The sequence below is a fragment of the Chelonoidis abingdonii genome, chromosome 3, assembly GCF_003597395.2.
Source record: "Chelonoidis abingdonii isolate Lonesome George chromosome 3, CheloAbing_2.0, whole genome shotgun sequence".
Taxonomy (NCBI): Eukaryota; Metazoa; Chordata; order Testudines; family Testudinidae; genus Chelonoidis; species Chelonoidis abingdonii.
Genome location: NC_133771.1, coordinates 105,442,277 through 105,458,775, shown reverse-complemented (window position 1 = coordinate 105,458,775; position 16,499 = coordinate 105,442,277). Strand labels below are relative to the sequence as shown.

At 42.4% G+C, this 16,499-nt stretch overlaps 1 protein-coding gene and 1 pseudogene across 1 annotated transcript; both read left to right on the top strand.

Annotated features, from left to right (window-relative positions):
• The first annotated feature begins 436 nt into the window (after positions 1–436).
• LOC116828945 (trace amine-associated receptor 4-like) lies at positions 437–1,480 on the top strand. Its single transcript, XM_032787481.1, has one exon. It carries the CDS (start codon positions 437–439, stop codon positions 1,478–1,480), a length of 1,044 nt encoding a protein of 347 aa, XP_032643372.1.
• Positions 1,481–15,094: 13,614 nt separating this feature from the next.
• LOC116828946 (trace amine-associated receptor 5-like) lies at positions 15,095–15,996 on the top strand (annotated as a pseudogene).
• Positions 15,997–16,499: the final 503 nt, after the last annotated feature.

The window sequence follows — 16,499 nt, the reverse complement described above, 5'->3', positions numbered from 1 at the left end:
AGTGTCGTATGTTTGACGCTTTCATTGTGAAAAGCTCTTATCAAGGTGCTTATAGTGTTGAATATAAACTCCATAGCAAAAATATCCAATATTACTTAGAATTTTTGAGCACCTTAAGATTCAAAAGTATTTAGAAAATAGTCCAGCCCATTTTTTCTTTTTTTCAATCATTGGGCCAAATTCTACTATCTCTTATACTGGTGTAAGTCTAGAGTAACTCCCGTAAAGTAAATGGGAATCATTCTGATTTGAAGTTCTTGAAACTGAGAGTAGAATAAGGCCCATTATTTTTAATTTTAGGTGTTAATCAACTAATCTGAAACACAGGTCTGCAGATGTTGCTACTGTTCATGTCACTTTGTTTATTTTTTCTTTTTCCCCAGGACTGGCTGTATTGTAATACTTTAGAAAAAGTTACTGTCCTTGATCTTAAATCATGAATTCATCCAACCTCTGGAGTCCACGGAATGTGCAGTATTGCTTTGACTCTGTTAACAATACATGTCCTAGAAATGTAAGGTCTACAAGCAGTCTTTGGGCTATGTACATCTTCATGGTGGGAGCAATAGTGCTCACAATGGATGGAAATATGCTTGTGATCATTTCCATCGCTTATTTCAAACATCTTCCCTCTCCAACCAGCTTCCTGATCTGCTCCATGGCAACTACCGACTTTTTGCTTAGTTTCATGGTTATGCCCTACAGTATGATCAGGTCTATTGAGTCATGCTGGTATTTTGGAGACCGCTTCTGCAAAATCCTTACTTGTTGTGATATAATGCTCTGCACCACCTCTATTTTCCATCTGTGTTTTATCTCTGTTGACCGTTACTATGCAGTTTGTGACCCACTGTATTATGTCACCAAAATAACTATCCCTGTGATAGTGCTATTTTTATTAATTAGCTGGTCTGTCCCATTCTTATTTGCCTTTGGCTTAGTTTTCTCAGAGTTGAATATTGTTGGCATTGAAGAATATGTGACTTCTATTGACTGCTGTGGTTTCTGTGCACTCATATTTAACAAGCTCTGGGGAGTGATGGCTTCTCTTATAGCCTTCTTTTTCCCAGGCACAGTGATGGTGGTTATCTATGTCCACATATTTACTGTGGCAAGAAAACATGCCAGACAAATTGCTAACATCCCCAGTGCAATAAAATGTGTCTCTGCAATAAAAAACAAAATCTCCACAAAAAAAGAGAACAAAGCAACTAAAACTTTAAGTATAGTCATGGGGGTGTTTGTGTTTTGTTGGCTGCCTTTCTTTATTCTTACGATAGCTGATCCTTTTCTTAACTTCTCAACACCTGAAGACTTGTACAATGCCTTCCTCTGGCTGGGATACTGCAATTCTACTTGTAATCCAATCATTTATGGTTTATTTTACTCTTGGTTTCGCAAAGCATTTAAAATGATTGTGACTGGTAAAATCTTCAGACCAGATTCCTCTACTCTGACTTTGTTTCCCACATATACTTGATTAACCATGTAGGGCTCTTATGAATGGATTAGCATTAATAGATGCCTATGCTGTTTCTGGAGATCTTTTAGAACAGTTCACATAGGGCCCTATATATTGACAATATTTACAAGAATCTGCACTTACTTTTGGAGTAACTCATATGTAGTGTGTCTCTATAGGTATTGTTTAAGGATTAGCATGCTATCTTAGGGAGCTGTCTGTCTGGATGATAGGAAGTGAGAGAACAGTCTGGCAAACTATACAGTACGTTTTATCCAGCTTTGTTCCTGTATATACATTGATCATTTTGGCAACTACCCTACAATGTCATTTCTGTTCAAGTACCAGTTTGAGACTCCAAGTGCAGGATTTAAGTATTAATCTATCTAGTTACCCATGTTTGAAAATGGACTCCCCATTGTTGTGGGCCCGATAACGCTAGACTTACTCCAACGGAGAGTGTCTCTCTTAATTCTCAGCATGCATAAGGGTAACACAACTCAGCCCAAAATGTTTTCTCTGCCTGAATAACTGGTCTTTATCTATATACAATCTACCCAAGCCAGTCTCATATACACCAGTCAATGAGTTATTAAGTATCTAGCAGAAAAGTGTTCTGAATGTTCATTGAGTCAGTGTTTGTTTTGGGTTGTAGCTGCTGCACTTGAGAAATCACCTCCATGCATTACCAAAGTAGCTGAGGTCAGCTGAGAACCTTAGCAGTCCTGACTAACATGTGGGAGTTTGAAGGATGTCAGGGGATGTTGTGAAAGGCCAAAAGTATGACTGGGTTCAAAAAAGAACTAGATATGTTCCTGGAGGGATAGGTCCGTCAATGGCTATTAGCCAGAATGGGCAGGGATGCAACATTATGCTCTCAGTATCGCTAGCCTCTGTTTGCCAGAAGCTGGGATTGGACAACAGGGTATGGACCACTTGATATTGCCTGTTCTGTTCATTCCCTCTGAAGCCCCTGACATTGACCACTGTCAGAAGACCGAATTCTGGGCTAACTTGAACATTGGTCTTATGGAGTGGGGCATTTCTGAGGGCGGGCGGATGGTGGTACCTAAGTTTGTTCTCTTGTACAGTCTGATCCAAACTCCACTTGTTTATGCTGTCTCCTGCCAGAGGGACCAAGAAGACCTCTTGTGTTGAAGGGCTACTGCTAGTTCATATTTACCATACTAATTTTATACTGCTTATGAAACAACGATAAGATAAAGTTTAAAATATGGGAATACATAAAGTAACTGATAAAATGTCTTATATTATATTTAAGGCCTTACTTAATTTGCGTTATTGCAGAAATTGCAGATCCCGCAATATTAGCTTCCCCTGCAATTTTGCCAGACACCGGCGACCGACAGTGGGAGCCCTGGGCGGTTAACAGCTTGGGCTCCAGCTCTCAGCCCCCAGTGGCTGGTGGCCGGGATTCCCACTGTCAGCACCTTGCATTAATAGTTGCCACAAAATGTCTGGTTATCAAAAAAATTAGCCGGCATAATATACTTTAGGGTTTATAATGTTATGGAAAAAATTTCTTACACAAATAGGTCTTCTCTGGCTTTTCTAAATTTCCGCAATTAATAAAGGTCCATTGTTACTTTTTCAAGATTTTCCACGTCTTGTTTGTGACTCAGCCATGATTATTTGACAATTATCTCACAATTCAAGTAGGGCCTTCCTTATATTACTATATGTCTACATATTTGCCCACCAGCATATATCTGGGATGGTATTTGTTGTGTCTGTTAGAGGATGGATAGACACTAGCGAAGTCTTAACCTGAGACTGGGTTCCCCTTTCTCATGACTGGACTCACTGTTTATGTATCATGCACATTACTGGAGCTGGGAATCAAACATGAATACTAGTTCAAAAGCAGCTTCTCTATTATGTGAGTATGGGATCCTCTCTTAGCGGAGCCAGTAGGAGCCACAGTAGGCTTGTCTCAGTTCAAAACTATTCTGCAAATCTAATAACATTATTCCCAAAAAGTGCTTTCATATTCACCATTCTATGTGGCCAGAAATCACCAATCTATTCAAGTGCCAGTGCTGACATTGTCAGCAATGGAAGGAAATGGAGATATCTGAAAGGCTTGGTAATGAGCCATGAAGTGCCTCACATTTCAAACCCAGCCCAGTTTGTTAAAGATGCTAACATCTGATGGCTCGTTCAAGAATTTATGTGAAAAGAGTTGCACTTCCCGATTTTCTGAAAATGGCAATGAACATACAATCAACACTGAAACCTTGTTTAAATGCACTAAAGAAACATTTGGGGTATAATCATCAGCTTGACGCGGCTTATGGGGTAAAGCAACGATGGCTGTCACTCACTTTTCTCAGCCAGGACTGCAGGGGGGTAAGCCAGAACAGCCAACTAGAATGGTCCCATGATACAGACCCCCTCCAAAACATCCCCTTCTTCTCCCAGCTGTCCCCAACATGTCCCCAATCCCTGGGGAGCTGGGAAGGAATGCAGTGAGGCTGGTTATACTGGCCTTTGTATACTTAGACATGCAGGGCTTCATTAAAGATAAGAACCACAGGGAGGAAGGCTAAAAGTCATATAGAGTTGGACCTTGCAGAGGGAATTAAAACCAATAGTAAAAGGTTCTATAGCCACATAAATAAGAAGAAAACAAAGAAAGAAGAAGTGGAACCGCTATACACTGAGGATGGAATGGAGGTTAAGGATAACCTAGGCATGGCCTAATATCTAAATAAGTACTTTGCCTCAGTCTTTAATAAGGGCTAATGAGGAGCTTAGGGATGATGGGAAAGGATGATAAATGGGATGAGGATATGGAGGGTGGATATTACCACATCTGAGGTGGAAGCCAAACTTGAACAGCTTAATGGGACAAATCAGAGGGAGGGCCCAGATAATCGATCCATCCAAGAATATTAAAGGAATGGTGCATGAAATTGCAGCCCATTAGCAAGACAATTTTAATGAATCAGTAAACTCAGGGTTGTACCGTACGATCTGGAGAATTGCTAACATAGTTCCTATCTTCAAGAAAGGGAAAAAAAATGTGATCCGAGTAACTATAGGCCTGTTAGTTTGACATCTGTAGTATGTAAGGTCTTGGAAAAAATTTTGAAGGAGAAAGTAGTTAAGGACATTGAGGTCAATGGTAATTGGGACAATTAAAATGAGGTTTACTAAAGGTAGAATCGTGCCAAACCAACCTGATCTCCTTCTTTCGAGAAGGTGACAGATTTATCTAGACAAAGAAATGCAGTAGATCTAATTTACCTCAATTTCAGTAAGGCATTTGACACAGTTCACATGGGGAATTGTTAGTTAAATTGGAAAAGATGGGGATGAATATGAAATTGTAAGGTGGAAAGGAAACTGGTTAAAGGGGAGACTCCAACGGGTCATACTGAAGGGTGAACTGTCAGGCTGGAAGGAGGTTACTAGTGGAGTTCCTCAAGATCAGTTTTGGGACAATCTTCATTTAACCTTTTTATTACTGACCTTGGCACAAAGAGCGGGAATGTGCTAATAATAAGTTTGCGGATGACACAAAGCTGGGAGGTATTGCTAACACAGAGAGGACTGGGATACATCATACAGGAAGATCTGGATGACCTTGTAAACGGAGTAATAGTAATAGGATGAAATTTAATAGTGAAAAGTGCAAAAGGTCATGCACTTAGGGATTAATAAAGAATTTTAGATATACATTGGGGACACATCAGTTGGAACAACAGAGGGAGGAGAAGGACCTTGGAGTATTGGTTGATCGAAGGATGACATATGAGCGCCAATGCGATATGGCCATTAAAAAAGCAAATGTGGTTTTAGGGATGCATCAGGCGAGGTATTTCCAGCAAAGATATGGAGGTGTTAGTAGCGTTGTATAAGGCACTGGTGAGACCTCACCTGGATACTGTGTGCAGTTCTGGTCTCCCATGTTTAAGAAGGATGAATTCAAACTGGAACAGGTTCAGAGACGGGCTACTAGGATGATCCGAGGAATGGAAAACCTGTCCTTATGAAAGGAGACTCAAGAGCTTGGCTTGTTTAGCCTGGCCAAAAAGAAGGCTGCGGGGGGATATGCTTTGAATCTATATAAATATATCAAGGGGATTAACACTAGGGAGGAGAGAATTATTTAAGCTTAGTAATAATGTAGACACAAGGACAAATGGGTACAAACTGGACATTAGGAAATTTAGACTTGAAATTAGATGAAGGTTTCTAACCATTAGAGGACTGAAGTTCTGGAACAGCCTTCCAAGGGGAGTAGTGGGGGCAAAAGACATATCTGGCTTTAAGACTAAGTTTTTGATAAGTTTATGGAAGGGATGGTATGATAGGGGATAGTTAATTTGGGCAATTGATCTTGGATTATCAGCAGATAAGATCTGCTCACAATGGTCTGTGATGGGATGTTGGATGGGATGGGATCTGAGTTACTGCAGAGAATTCTTTCCTGAGTGCTGGCTGGTGAGTCTTGCCCACATGCTCAGGGTTTAGCTGATCACCATATTTGGGGTCGGGAAGGAATTTTCCTCCAGGGCAGATTGGCAGAAGCCCTAGAGTTTTTTCGCCTTTCTCTGCAGTGTGGAGCATGGGTCACTTGCTGGTGGACTCTCTGCAGCTTGAGGTCTTCAAACCACAATCTGAAGACTTCAGTATCTCGGACATAGGTTAGGGGTAGTACAGAAGTAGATGGGTAGGGTTCTGTGGCCTGCTTTGTGCAGGAGGTCAGACTAGATGATCATATTGGTCCCTTCTGACCTATGAGTCTATGAGTTGGCTATAGCTCCCCAATCTGAAATTGCCCATCTCCAATGCAAGTTATTTCTGTACAGTAATATTAAGCCACTGGAGGACTGGACATAATGGATCACTGTCCCACCCCTACTGCATCCTCCTTTTCCTTAGGCCGGGGACTGTGGGGTGGAAGCAGTTGGTGCAGGAGGCAGCTCTGCTACCTTTGCCAGCTTTACGCTAACAAAATTTCCTTGTTTAAAGGTAACTCTAGGCTGGCCACCTCCAAAGGCTTTAAGGCCACTTTGTCCTGCTTACACTTCTGGAGGACAAAGCAGACTGGAGACCCTGGTCTTTGAGTCCTTGTTATTCAGGAACTCTACCATTTTGCCCTTAATGTGCCATGCCACACAGTGTGGTAGTGGCTTCTTTTTTCCCAGATGCAAAGTGACTTTTTAACATAAATTCAGTGTTTAGTTTTGATATGGAGTGTGATTTGACAGATACTTAAATAATGTTATAAAAACCCTGAACACAGAACAAGACATCAAACAAAGCTCAGGGGATAGACCTATGGAAGCTGTTTTTCTTTGAGGGGTCCCATGTGAGATTCATGTTCTCTCAGCAGCAAACAGCAGCAAAACAGCAAAGAGAATCAGTGAGAGGCTATAAGGGATGTCTCATTAACAGTCTTTTTGCAGAGTATTCATAATCTTAAATGCCCATAATTAATGTGACTCTTCTTAAGAGAACTTTTCAACTAAAGCTGTTTCAGATAGAACCCTTTGTTACATTCTGGCTCCCAAATAATTGGCAGAATGAGTAATTTCTTATCATACAAAAGCCGCAAGTCCCAGGAATTGCCTGGAAAAAAAAAAAGAATGCAGCATGATAATTTCTCTCCCATATCTTTTGTATTTCCTTTGCTGGTCAGATTTCTGCAGTGTTCGTCCAGCTGGTTGCATCCACAACTGATGCAGTAGCGAACAAGCAATGCCAGTGCACTGCTAGCTCCTCCACTCCTTGCTTGGAGATTGTTTTTTGACATTGTACTGTTTAAACCTACATGACTAAATCAACAGCAGAGGGTGTACTGAAAGTACAGGAAAAATGCCTATGGATGCAATGCACTCGCAACCCCCACCCCCATTTGCTCAATTAAGCGGATATTTGCATACATAGATCAGGTGAGGGCATATCTGTAGACATATCACAAAAACTGTGTAATGTTCTGTTAGGTATTTTGCAGGTGCATGCACATTTCTGTGGATACAATAGCTGAGTCACTTTTTGAAAAACTGACACAATATGGTTTATACTGACTGACTGCACTGGAAATCAGAAGCTGCTGTTCGTTCAATCACACATAAGATATATATAAGATAGGGGTTGTATTTTGATGAAGATACTGGTACATGTGGATTGGAATGAATTCCTTGCATTTTGAGACGATAATGGAGATGGCAAAAAAAAAAAAAGACTAAAATCCAGCAACGAAAATCCTGAAATTATGGGAAACTGATTGCATGGGATATGCCCACTTCATCCTAATAGATAATCCCTACTCAGTGTTTCAGAGGATAATGTAAGACTCCTAGATAGGCCACAGATGGTTATTAGGCCTTGTCTGCAATACACAGTTTTGTCAATAAAAGTCAGGTTTCATTGACAAAACAGTGGAGATGTACATACTACAGTGCTCCTTCTGCTGATAAAACTCTCCTGCTTCCTTGCTGACAAAGTAAAACCACCACAACGTGTGGTGTAGAGCTTTTTGTGGCAAAGTTATATTGACAAATTGTGAGTGTAGACACCGCACTTGGTTATGTCACTCTAAATGGCCTCCAGGAGGTGTTGCACAACACCCATCCTGACAGGGGTGTGCACAAGACTGGGGCAAGCAGGAGCACACATACACACCCACCGTAATCATTGAGCACATATAACTTCTCCTGCCCCGGGGCTGCAGAGGTAGAAAACAGCAAGCTCCTGTCAGGGTGGAGGAAAGAGGGAGGTCCTACCAAAACCAGGGCAGGGTGGGGAGATAAATTAGAGTGAGGTAAGTGCCAGTGCCAGGGCATGGGGGAGGGAAGAGGGAGCTCCCACCAGGGTTAGGGCCAGGGCAGAGGTGGCAGAGGAGGGGAGAGCGAGCTCCTGCTGGGGCGAGGGAAAGAGTGCATTTTTGCCAGGGAGATGTGGGGTGGGAGCGAGCAGTGAATGCCTCCTTGGGCCAGGTGGGGAGGGGGGAGAGTGAGCTCCTGGGAGTGGTGTAAACTCCATGTGGTATCTACACTGATACTTGGCAATATAACTTTGCCACTAAAAGCTCTACACCACTCTCAAGCTGACCTGTTATATGTCCCTGGACTCAATAGGCTGGGTCGAGCAGCACTTCCAAGCTGTCACCCTCATATGACCTTGGATTCAGCAGACTGGGTTGAACAGCACCTCCAAGCTTTACCCTCATATGCCATGGGCACCGCACTGGAATAGAATATGCCTGAGCAGGCTGGGTCGAGCAGCACTTTCAATCTACCACACTTATATACCCCAAGTTCAGCATGTCCCTATCCCCTCTGTCACATTACAATTGTTCTGGTAGTAACCCACTTGATGAGAAAACCCCACAGGATATTTGGGCGCTGTAGGGATCTTTAGCTTAGGTACGAGGAGTGTTGCTGCAGAGTGAATGAGGAAGCCAAATAACACTCATGAGAGAGAAAGAGAAGCAACCAGCTTAACCATGAAAGTTATTTATTGCCAGCCCATGAAGTTTGAATCGATTGGAGTTCCCAAGTGGTAGTGGTAGCTGAGGGTCCGGAGTGTTGGAGACAGACAGAGCCCCCAGCATGATCAGTCAGAAGAAGATGAAATCCAAATGGAACTGAAGCAGATTTTGGATCCAGGCATCAGAGCACTTACTTGAGCATGGGTAGGGGGTTTTGTAGGGAAAGAACAGTGGTTCAAGGGAGAACACTAGATTTGTTTGTGGGTAAACGAATGGTTCAGGGAGTATATCAAAATTGTTTTGTTCAGGCTAGACAATAGGAACTGCTCATTCCTGGCTATGGACGGTGTTCCTTTGAGGGAACTTACAATACAATTAGGCAGCTGCAGTATTTTGGATACCATTAAAGGATTTATTACTAGAATTGGTCTGGTAACTACTGAGCTGGGGGTGTGCAGGTGGGTTCATTAGCATCTGGAGTGGAGATTCCCCATCATGCAGGGCTTCTCTGCCTTTCTAGTCCCAGAGTTCCATGCAGTTCTTGGTCTCCAGTCTCTGTGTTAATGGAGATGCCTCCCTGTCCCAGCTTCGATGCAAATAAGGGTAGGGGAGTTTCCGTAATCCTGTCATCCTTGTTTGGAGGGGTTTAGGTGTGTCTTCCACCACCTTTTCATTGCTTTTTGTAAGTCTTTCTTCTGATTGGCTTTGTTCAAGCAGAGGCTGGGGAAGGGGGCAGGAGGTCTTTTGTGAATCAGACAGGTTTCCCAAGAACACAGAACTTATAGGTAACATCAGGCAGAGTTTGTGTACAATGGTTTGTGTATAAAGTTTGTGTACAAAGCAGAACGCGCTACTATGAAACAAGGTCTTTTTTTTCCAAACTATGGGTTCTACCTTTTGTTCCACCCAAAGCTACCCACACCTTCCCACAACCCAGCAGCCCTGGATTTGACTCAACAAACATGTCAGACCCAAGATAACCTAAATGTTCACCTGGAGGATGCCAAGAACAGCTACAAACAATGTGTGGATTATCAATGATAGAAGGGGCCCTCCCTCTTGGTAAGCCAGAAGGTATGGCATTTGATGAAAAACCCACACACGAACAGGTGGTTTATAAATTGGGCTATGAGTTCCTTGGCAATTATTAAGTTTCATGGCAAATTAACTCAATTACCTTTGAACATGAATTACTTCATTCTCTCCAGATACATCCAGTTTTCCATATAGCACTCCTGAAGTTCCACATTCTCTCACTACTCCCAACCACCATCCCACTCTCCACATGGAAAACCCAAACCACTACCTGCATACGTGAAGAGGAAGAGGTGATGTAAGAGATGCAAGCCTCATATCCCTGGGCTCAGACCATGCACCCCACCCGCAAGCTGCTCAGTTGACCCAGTGGAGCAGAGGTCCGGCCAAGCTCTAGCTCACAAAGACCTTGTCCACAAAGCTCATGATTAGCGGAGTCAGCCAGTCTCACTGATTGGCTGGTTTGCATTACTTGAACCATAAAGAGGCACAGGAAGTTGCCTGAGTAAGCAAGTGAATTCCTGGATGACTGATACTATAGACTTTGTCTATTTCCTTGTTCCTAAGCCCCGTCTTCCTGCCTGTCCTCCTTATCCCACTCCCTTATCTGTTCCATGGCTCCTGCCTCACTCCACATCCCTGCTTCTACATCATAACCCTGACACTGACTCCAGGCTTGACTCCTGACTCTGACTCCATTTTTTCACAGTGAATTTTTTATACAGAACAGATATTTTCATAATGTTGCAAAACACAACTGGAAAACTTTAAATGCCATTGGAAAAATTGTCCAAGGCCTTAGCCTTAAAGTCTTTATGAAGAAAGATTTTTGGAAGTTTCTTTCTCCCTTAGGTTAGATGACCTATCATCACTTTTTGGTTTCTGCATTGGAATGGGTGTATCAGTTTAGAAACAACTGGCTCCAACTTCAGTGTAATCTTCTCTTAAAGATCCACAGCAAAGATGTGCCTCTCACCTTTGCTATAGCAATCTCTCTGCAGCACCTCCGCACTTCCTTTCCCATCTTTTTTTTTTTTTGGCTCTGGCACACAGTGAACTTGGAAAACACTGAGCAGGAACAGAGGGAATGAGATGCAAGGGAACATCAAAGGAGTGGAAGATGGGTTCTGGTGTTGAAACGCGATATGCAATTGAATGCGCATTAATTAGGGGACCAGAAGTAGGGAGGAAGAGTGGTAAAGGGCAAAGATCTTGTTTAGGGAGCTCATAAAGAACCTAAAGCTGCAGGCCAAGGAAACAGATAGTGTGAGGAGAGTCCAGGTGAGAAAGGGTATTTTCGAGAGTCTGTGACGGATTCGTGGGTAGTCATGGAGCCATGAATTTGTCATGAAGAGGAGGAGGGAGAGATTTGTGGAAATAAAGGGCTTTGTCTGGGAGCCAAGACCCTGTTTTAAAATTCACAGCTATGTTGTGGGGAGCCTGGAGCACATATGTGAATAGTCTTGGAGGGATTGTCCAGGGTCACATTAAAGCAGGCTATTTTGTGGTACTGGAAACTTACTCTGAGTCAAAGAAAACCAAGACATTGTCAGAACGTCTATGGAGAGGGAAGCTTGCAATAATCACCTTTTGTGGGTGTCAGGAACTCATTGTGGGATTGAGGCCAGGGCAGGATCTCACAGGGAAATATGGAAGATCCTGGGATGTTGTGATTTGTTGCTTGGTTTTTGGGACCCTATTAGCACATGGTGGAAGGAAAAGTCAAAGGAGGGCTGGAATCTGCAGGAATGAGTGAGAATGGAGGGATGTTACAAAAAGACATGGTCGTGAGCTATTACTACCCTTCCAAGTGAAAGCCATAAGCAAAGAGATTCATGGGCATCCTCTGAAAGAGGTCATTAGATTTTATGGGCAAGTGAGCATGTGTGTGTTTAAGACTCATTGTTCTTTAAAACAACTGATGTTCTGTTGTACAAATAATGCTTTGTGCATTCCCTCAGGCATATTCATCTGAAGGACCCATCTCTCCATCTGGATTATTTAAGACATTGATAACAATAACAAGGAGCAACTGCAGGAGTAAAAACAGAATGCAGGCAGAAGGCCAGCAACAGAGTGGGGGCCACCCAGTATATTGCACCCAATGCAGCATGTATGATTACCTGCCCTATGGGAAGGTGGTGTATGTGTGCATTTGGTGCAAGGAGCTCCTGGCCCTCAGAGACTGCATATGGGCTTTGGAGACCAGGGTGGCTGAGCTGAAGGAACTAAGGGAGAGAGAGAGAAAGGTATATAGATGGAACTTTCCAGGACACAGTTGAACAGTCCCACACCTGGTCTAACAGCCTCTGTGCTGTTGAGGAGGATGAAAGCCTCATGGAAGGAGAACATCCAACCGGAGCATAGGGAAACGATCCCACAGTTGGGACCATCCTTCCAGATGATGTTGTGGTATTGTCTAGCACCGAGGATACCTCTCTGAGGGAGGGAACTCCAGTTATTAGGAAGAGACAGTAATGGGCGATTTGATCATTAGAAACATAGATAGATGGGTTTGTGATGACCGGGAGAACCACATGGTGACTTGCCTGCCTGTTGCGAAGGTTGCAGATCTCTCGAGACATCTAGATAGGATTATGTGTAGTGCTGGGGAGGAGCCAGTAGTCATGGGAGCCATTAGTCATGGTACATATAGGTATCAATGACAAAAGGAAGGATAGGAGAGAGGTCCTGGATGTCAAATCTAGGCTGCTAGGTAAGAGATTAAAGTCTAGGATCCTCATGGTAGCAGCCTCTGAAATGCTTCCAATTCCATTCACAGGGCCAGTTAGATAGGCAGAACTGCAGTGTCTTAACGCTTGAATGAGACGATAGTGTGGGAGGAGAGGTTTAGATTTATTAGGAACTGAGGAAACTTTTGGAAAAGGGGGAGCCTATACAGGAAGGATGGGTTCCACCTAAACCAAAATGGAACCAGATTCCTGGCACTTAAATTTAAAAACGTCGTAGAGCAGTTTTTAAACAAAGGGCTGGGGGAAAGCTGACAGGTGTGGAGGAGTATGTGGTTCGGACAGAGACATCCCTTAGGGGAGGATCTACTAATGGAGATTCTCTATGTACTAGTAAGGAGGAGAGGATGGAAGATAAAATACAGGTAGCATCTGACGAGGAACAGCCAAATGAAAAAAAGCCTCATTCAATTACATCATGTAATGAGACAGCTAAAGGTGACAAAACTGCTTATATACCAATGCTAGAAGTCTAAATAATAAGATGGGTGAGTGCCTTCCATTAAATGAGGATATTGATATAATAGGCATCACAGAAACTTGGTGGAATGAGGATAATCAATGGGACACAGTAATACTAGGGTACAAAATATATCTGAAGGACAGAACAGGTCATGCTGACAGGGGCGTGATACTATATGTGAAAGAAAGCATAGAATTAAATGAAGCAAAAATCTTAAATGAACCAAACTATACCATGGAATCTCTATGGATAGTAATTCCATGTTCGAATAGTAAGAATATAGCAGAAGGGATATATTACTGACTACCTGACCAGGATGGTGATAGTGACTGTGAAATGCTCAGGGAGGTTAGAGGGTTATAAACATAAAAAATCTCAATAATAATGGGGGATTTCAGTTATCCTCATATTGACGGAGTACATGTCACCTCAGGACAGGATGCAGAGAGATAAAGTTTCTTGACACCTCAAATGACTGCTTCTTGGAGCAGCTAGTCATGGAACCCACAAGAGGAGAGGCAATTCTTGATTTAGTCGTAAGTGAGCAGTGCACAGGGATCTGTACAATGCAAACTCATTAATTAATTTGCTCCCTCTCAATGTGGGGAAGATATGCAAGAACTCTGTGTTTCCCAAGCTGATATTTCCCCAGCCACGTCACTGAAAGACACACTGGTTAAGATGAAACATAATTTTTTTAACTACAGAAAGATAGATTTTAAGTGATTGTAAGTGATAGCAAACAGATCAAAGCAGATTACCTACCAAAAAAACAAAACCGCAAACTAAGCCTAATGTACTAGATAGGATTTGAATCAGACATGCCAAACCTGTGGGGAAAACAGATATTTGTCTTGTTTTTGGCTTAATTGGTGTGTGAGTTGTTGTTGGCTAGTTTTTGGCTTGTAGTTTGTTGTTTCTCTTTTTTGATCAGCTCCCAGCAAACAGGGGCAAGGCGGGGTTAGCAAGGGCAAAGTGGGAAGAAAGTCAGAGGTGCACAGTGGGCCCAGAACAGTCCCAGATTGCACGCAGGGGGGATCTAGTTACATAGAGTGTTGGGGTTCTTAGGGATTGGCTTGTTTTGGCCTTGTTTTGAAATGGGTTTAGCTTGATTTTTGGTTTATTGTGAAAGTCGGGTGCTTATTTACCATGTGAAAGTTGGCAACTGTGGTTTGAATTAGTAATATTTCGCCCTGACGGATGACACAAGCAGACTTGCAGATTCTTAAGGCACAGGCTGCAATTGCTGTGCAGTGTAGGTTCCCCTCCCCCATTCCAAGTCCTTTGTCTTCCAGAGGTTCTTTCAGGTGTTAAGTTGTGGGAAGAATGAAGACAAATCATGATGTCACTCTCAATGTTATATAGTCTCTCCATATGGTGGGAACCCTTTGTTTTGAGCTAATTTCCCAGGCAGTTTGTGGAAAAATACAAGTACCAAAATGGAGTTTAGTGTCATGTGGTCTGGTCACATGCCCTTGCATATCATGCTGTGTCATAACAGCCATTACTCATAGGCTGGCTGAAACGCTCCCAGGTAAATTAAACCTTTTCATGGGCCCCTGGCCTTTTGTGATGGACCATTAGCACTGTCTAGCTTCTTCATTGTTGTACCTCAAAGGCTAGCTGAGGGTGTTTTAAACTTCACAACATCTTTCAGTGACAAATACAGAGCAAAACTTTAAAACTTCATATACAATGATAAAACATACAATCCAACAGGTTGTTAATGTTCAACGGATCAAGAATTTTAGAGTGATACCTTATAAGGCGTACTTAGTACAAGATGCCACATAATTATATCATAATCATATTACATTGGTGAATAAGAGGTGGAGAGTGTCACACTCCTGTTGAAAGCAGAGTCATTTACTGGGAGTGTGGAAGAGCTGGAGAAGGTGTTGCCATCTAGTAAGGAAGAAATGAGCTCTGTCCAGAAGCTCAGTGCTAATGAAGTGGTGTTCGCTCCATTGTGCTATGAACGCTTCACCCTTTTGGCGTTCAGCTGGCCATCTACATGGGGAATCTGATGGTGGTGATTGCAATCTCCCACTTCAAAACCCTACATATCCCCTCCAAGTTCTTACTACTCTCCCTGGCCCTTGCAGATCTCCTCCTGGGGTTAACAGTGCTGCCGGTATTTTGGAGATGACTTTTGTTGGCTGCATACCTTTCTGAACACTGTCTTTTGTTTGACCTCTATATTTCATCTGTGTTTTATTTTCATTGATCGTCACTATGCTATCTGTGATCCTTTGCTCTACCCCACTAAATTTACCATAAGAGTGGATTGTGTTTATATAGTGATAGGGTGGGGATTCCTCATGGTTCATACTTTTTTCTTGCTCTATACCAGTGCTACTGAGGAAGGCTTGGGCCATTACAAGACATATTCTGTGTTGGTAGACGTCAGCTGCTGTTCAAGAAATTCTCTTCTTCTTCCCCTGCCTCATAATGATAACTTTGTATGTGAAAATATTTATTGTGGTAAATAAACAAGCTAGACAGATAAGTAGCATGAACAAGAGTGCTGGATCTAGGCTACACTTAGGAGCATCAAAGAGGGAAAGAAAGGCAGCTAAGACACTTGGTATAGCTGTAGGAATCTACCTCCTGTGCTGGTTGCCTTTTACTATAGACACCATGCTGGACTGTATTCTAGATTTCATTACCCCATCAGTTCTTATCTGGTTTGCTTACTTTAATTCAGTCTGCAGTCCCTTGTTGTATGTGCTACTGCTGGTTCAGGAAGGCAGTGAAACTAGTTTTAACTCTCAATATCTTTGGTTCTAAAACATCTACCACAGACTTGCACCAGGAATGACCAGAGCTTTTAGATAACACTGTATGTGAACATAGCTCACAACCATAAACATGGCTCCCAGGAGAAGACCCTTTCCTTTTGTATTAAAGTGGTAAGAAATTAGAAGAAATACTGAGACAACGATAAGAAATAAAAACTCTGGAAAATGTTACTGACACAGATTATTTTTGCCCAATGAAAGGGTGGGCTTTTCAAAGCAACCTACAGTGTTGGGATGCCCAATTCATCTAATTTTATTTAGGCATCTTTGAAAATCTGAGCCAAAATCCTGAAAGACAACAACAGAAAAAGTCCAGGAAATATTAAACTACAAATCATCAAAGCAGTTCTCATAATGGTTACTGGAACATTCAGTTAGCTGCCATTATTCAACTCAATCTTCATTTTTCTCAAAGCAGTTAGATCTGACAGACCCCTAACTTGACAATACAGCCTTGTCATTTACCTTCCAGAACAATCTCATCTAAATTGTAAGAGCCTTTTGTTTTATAGAGTTGGTAAAC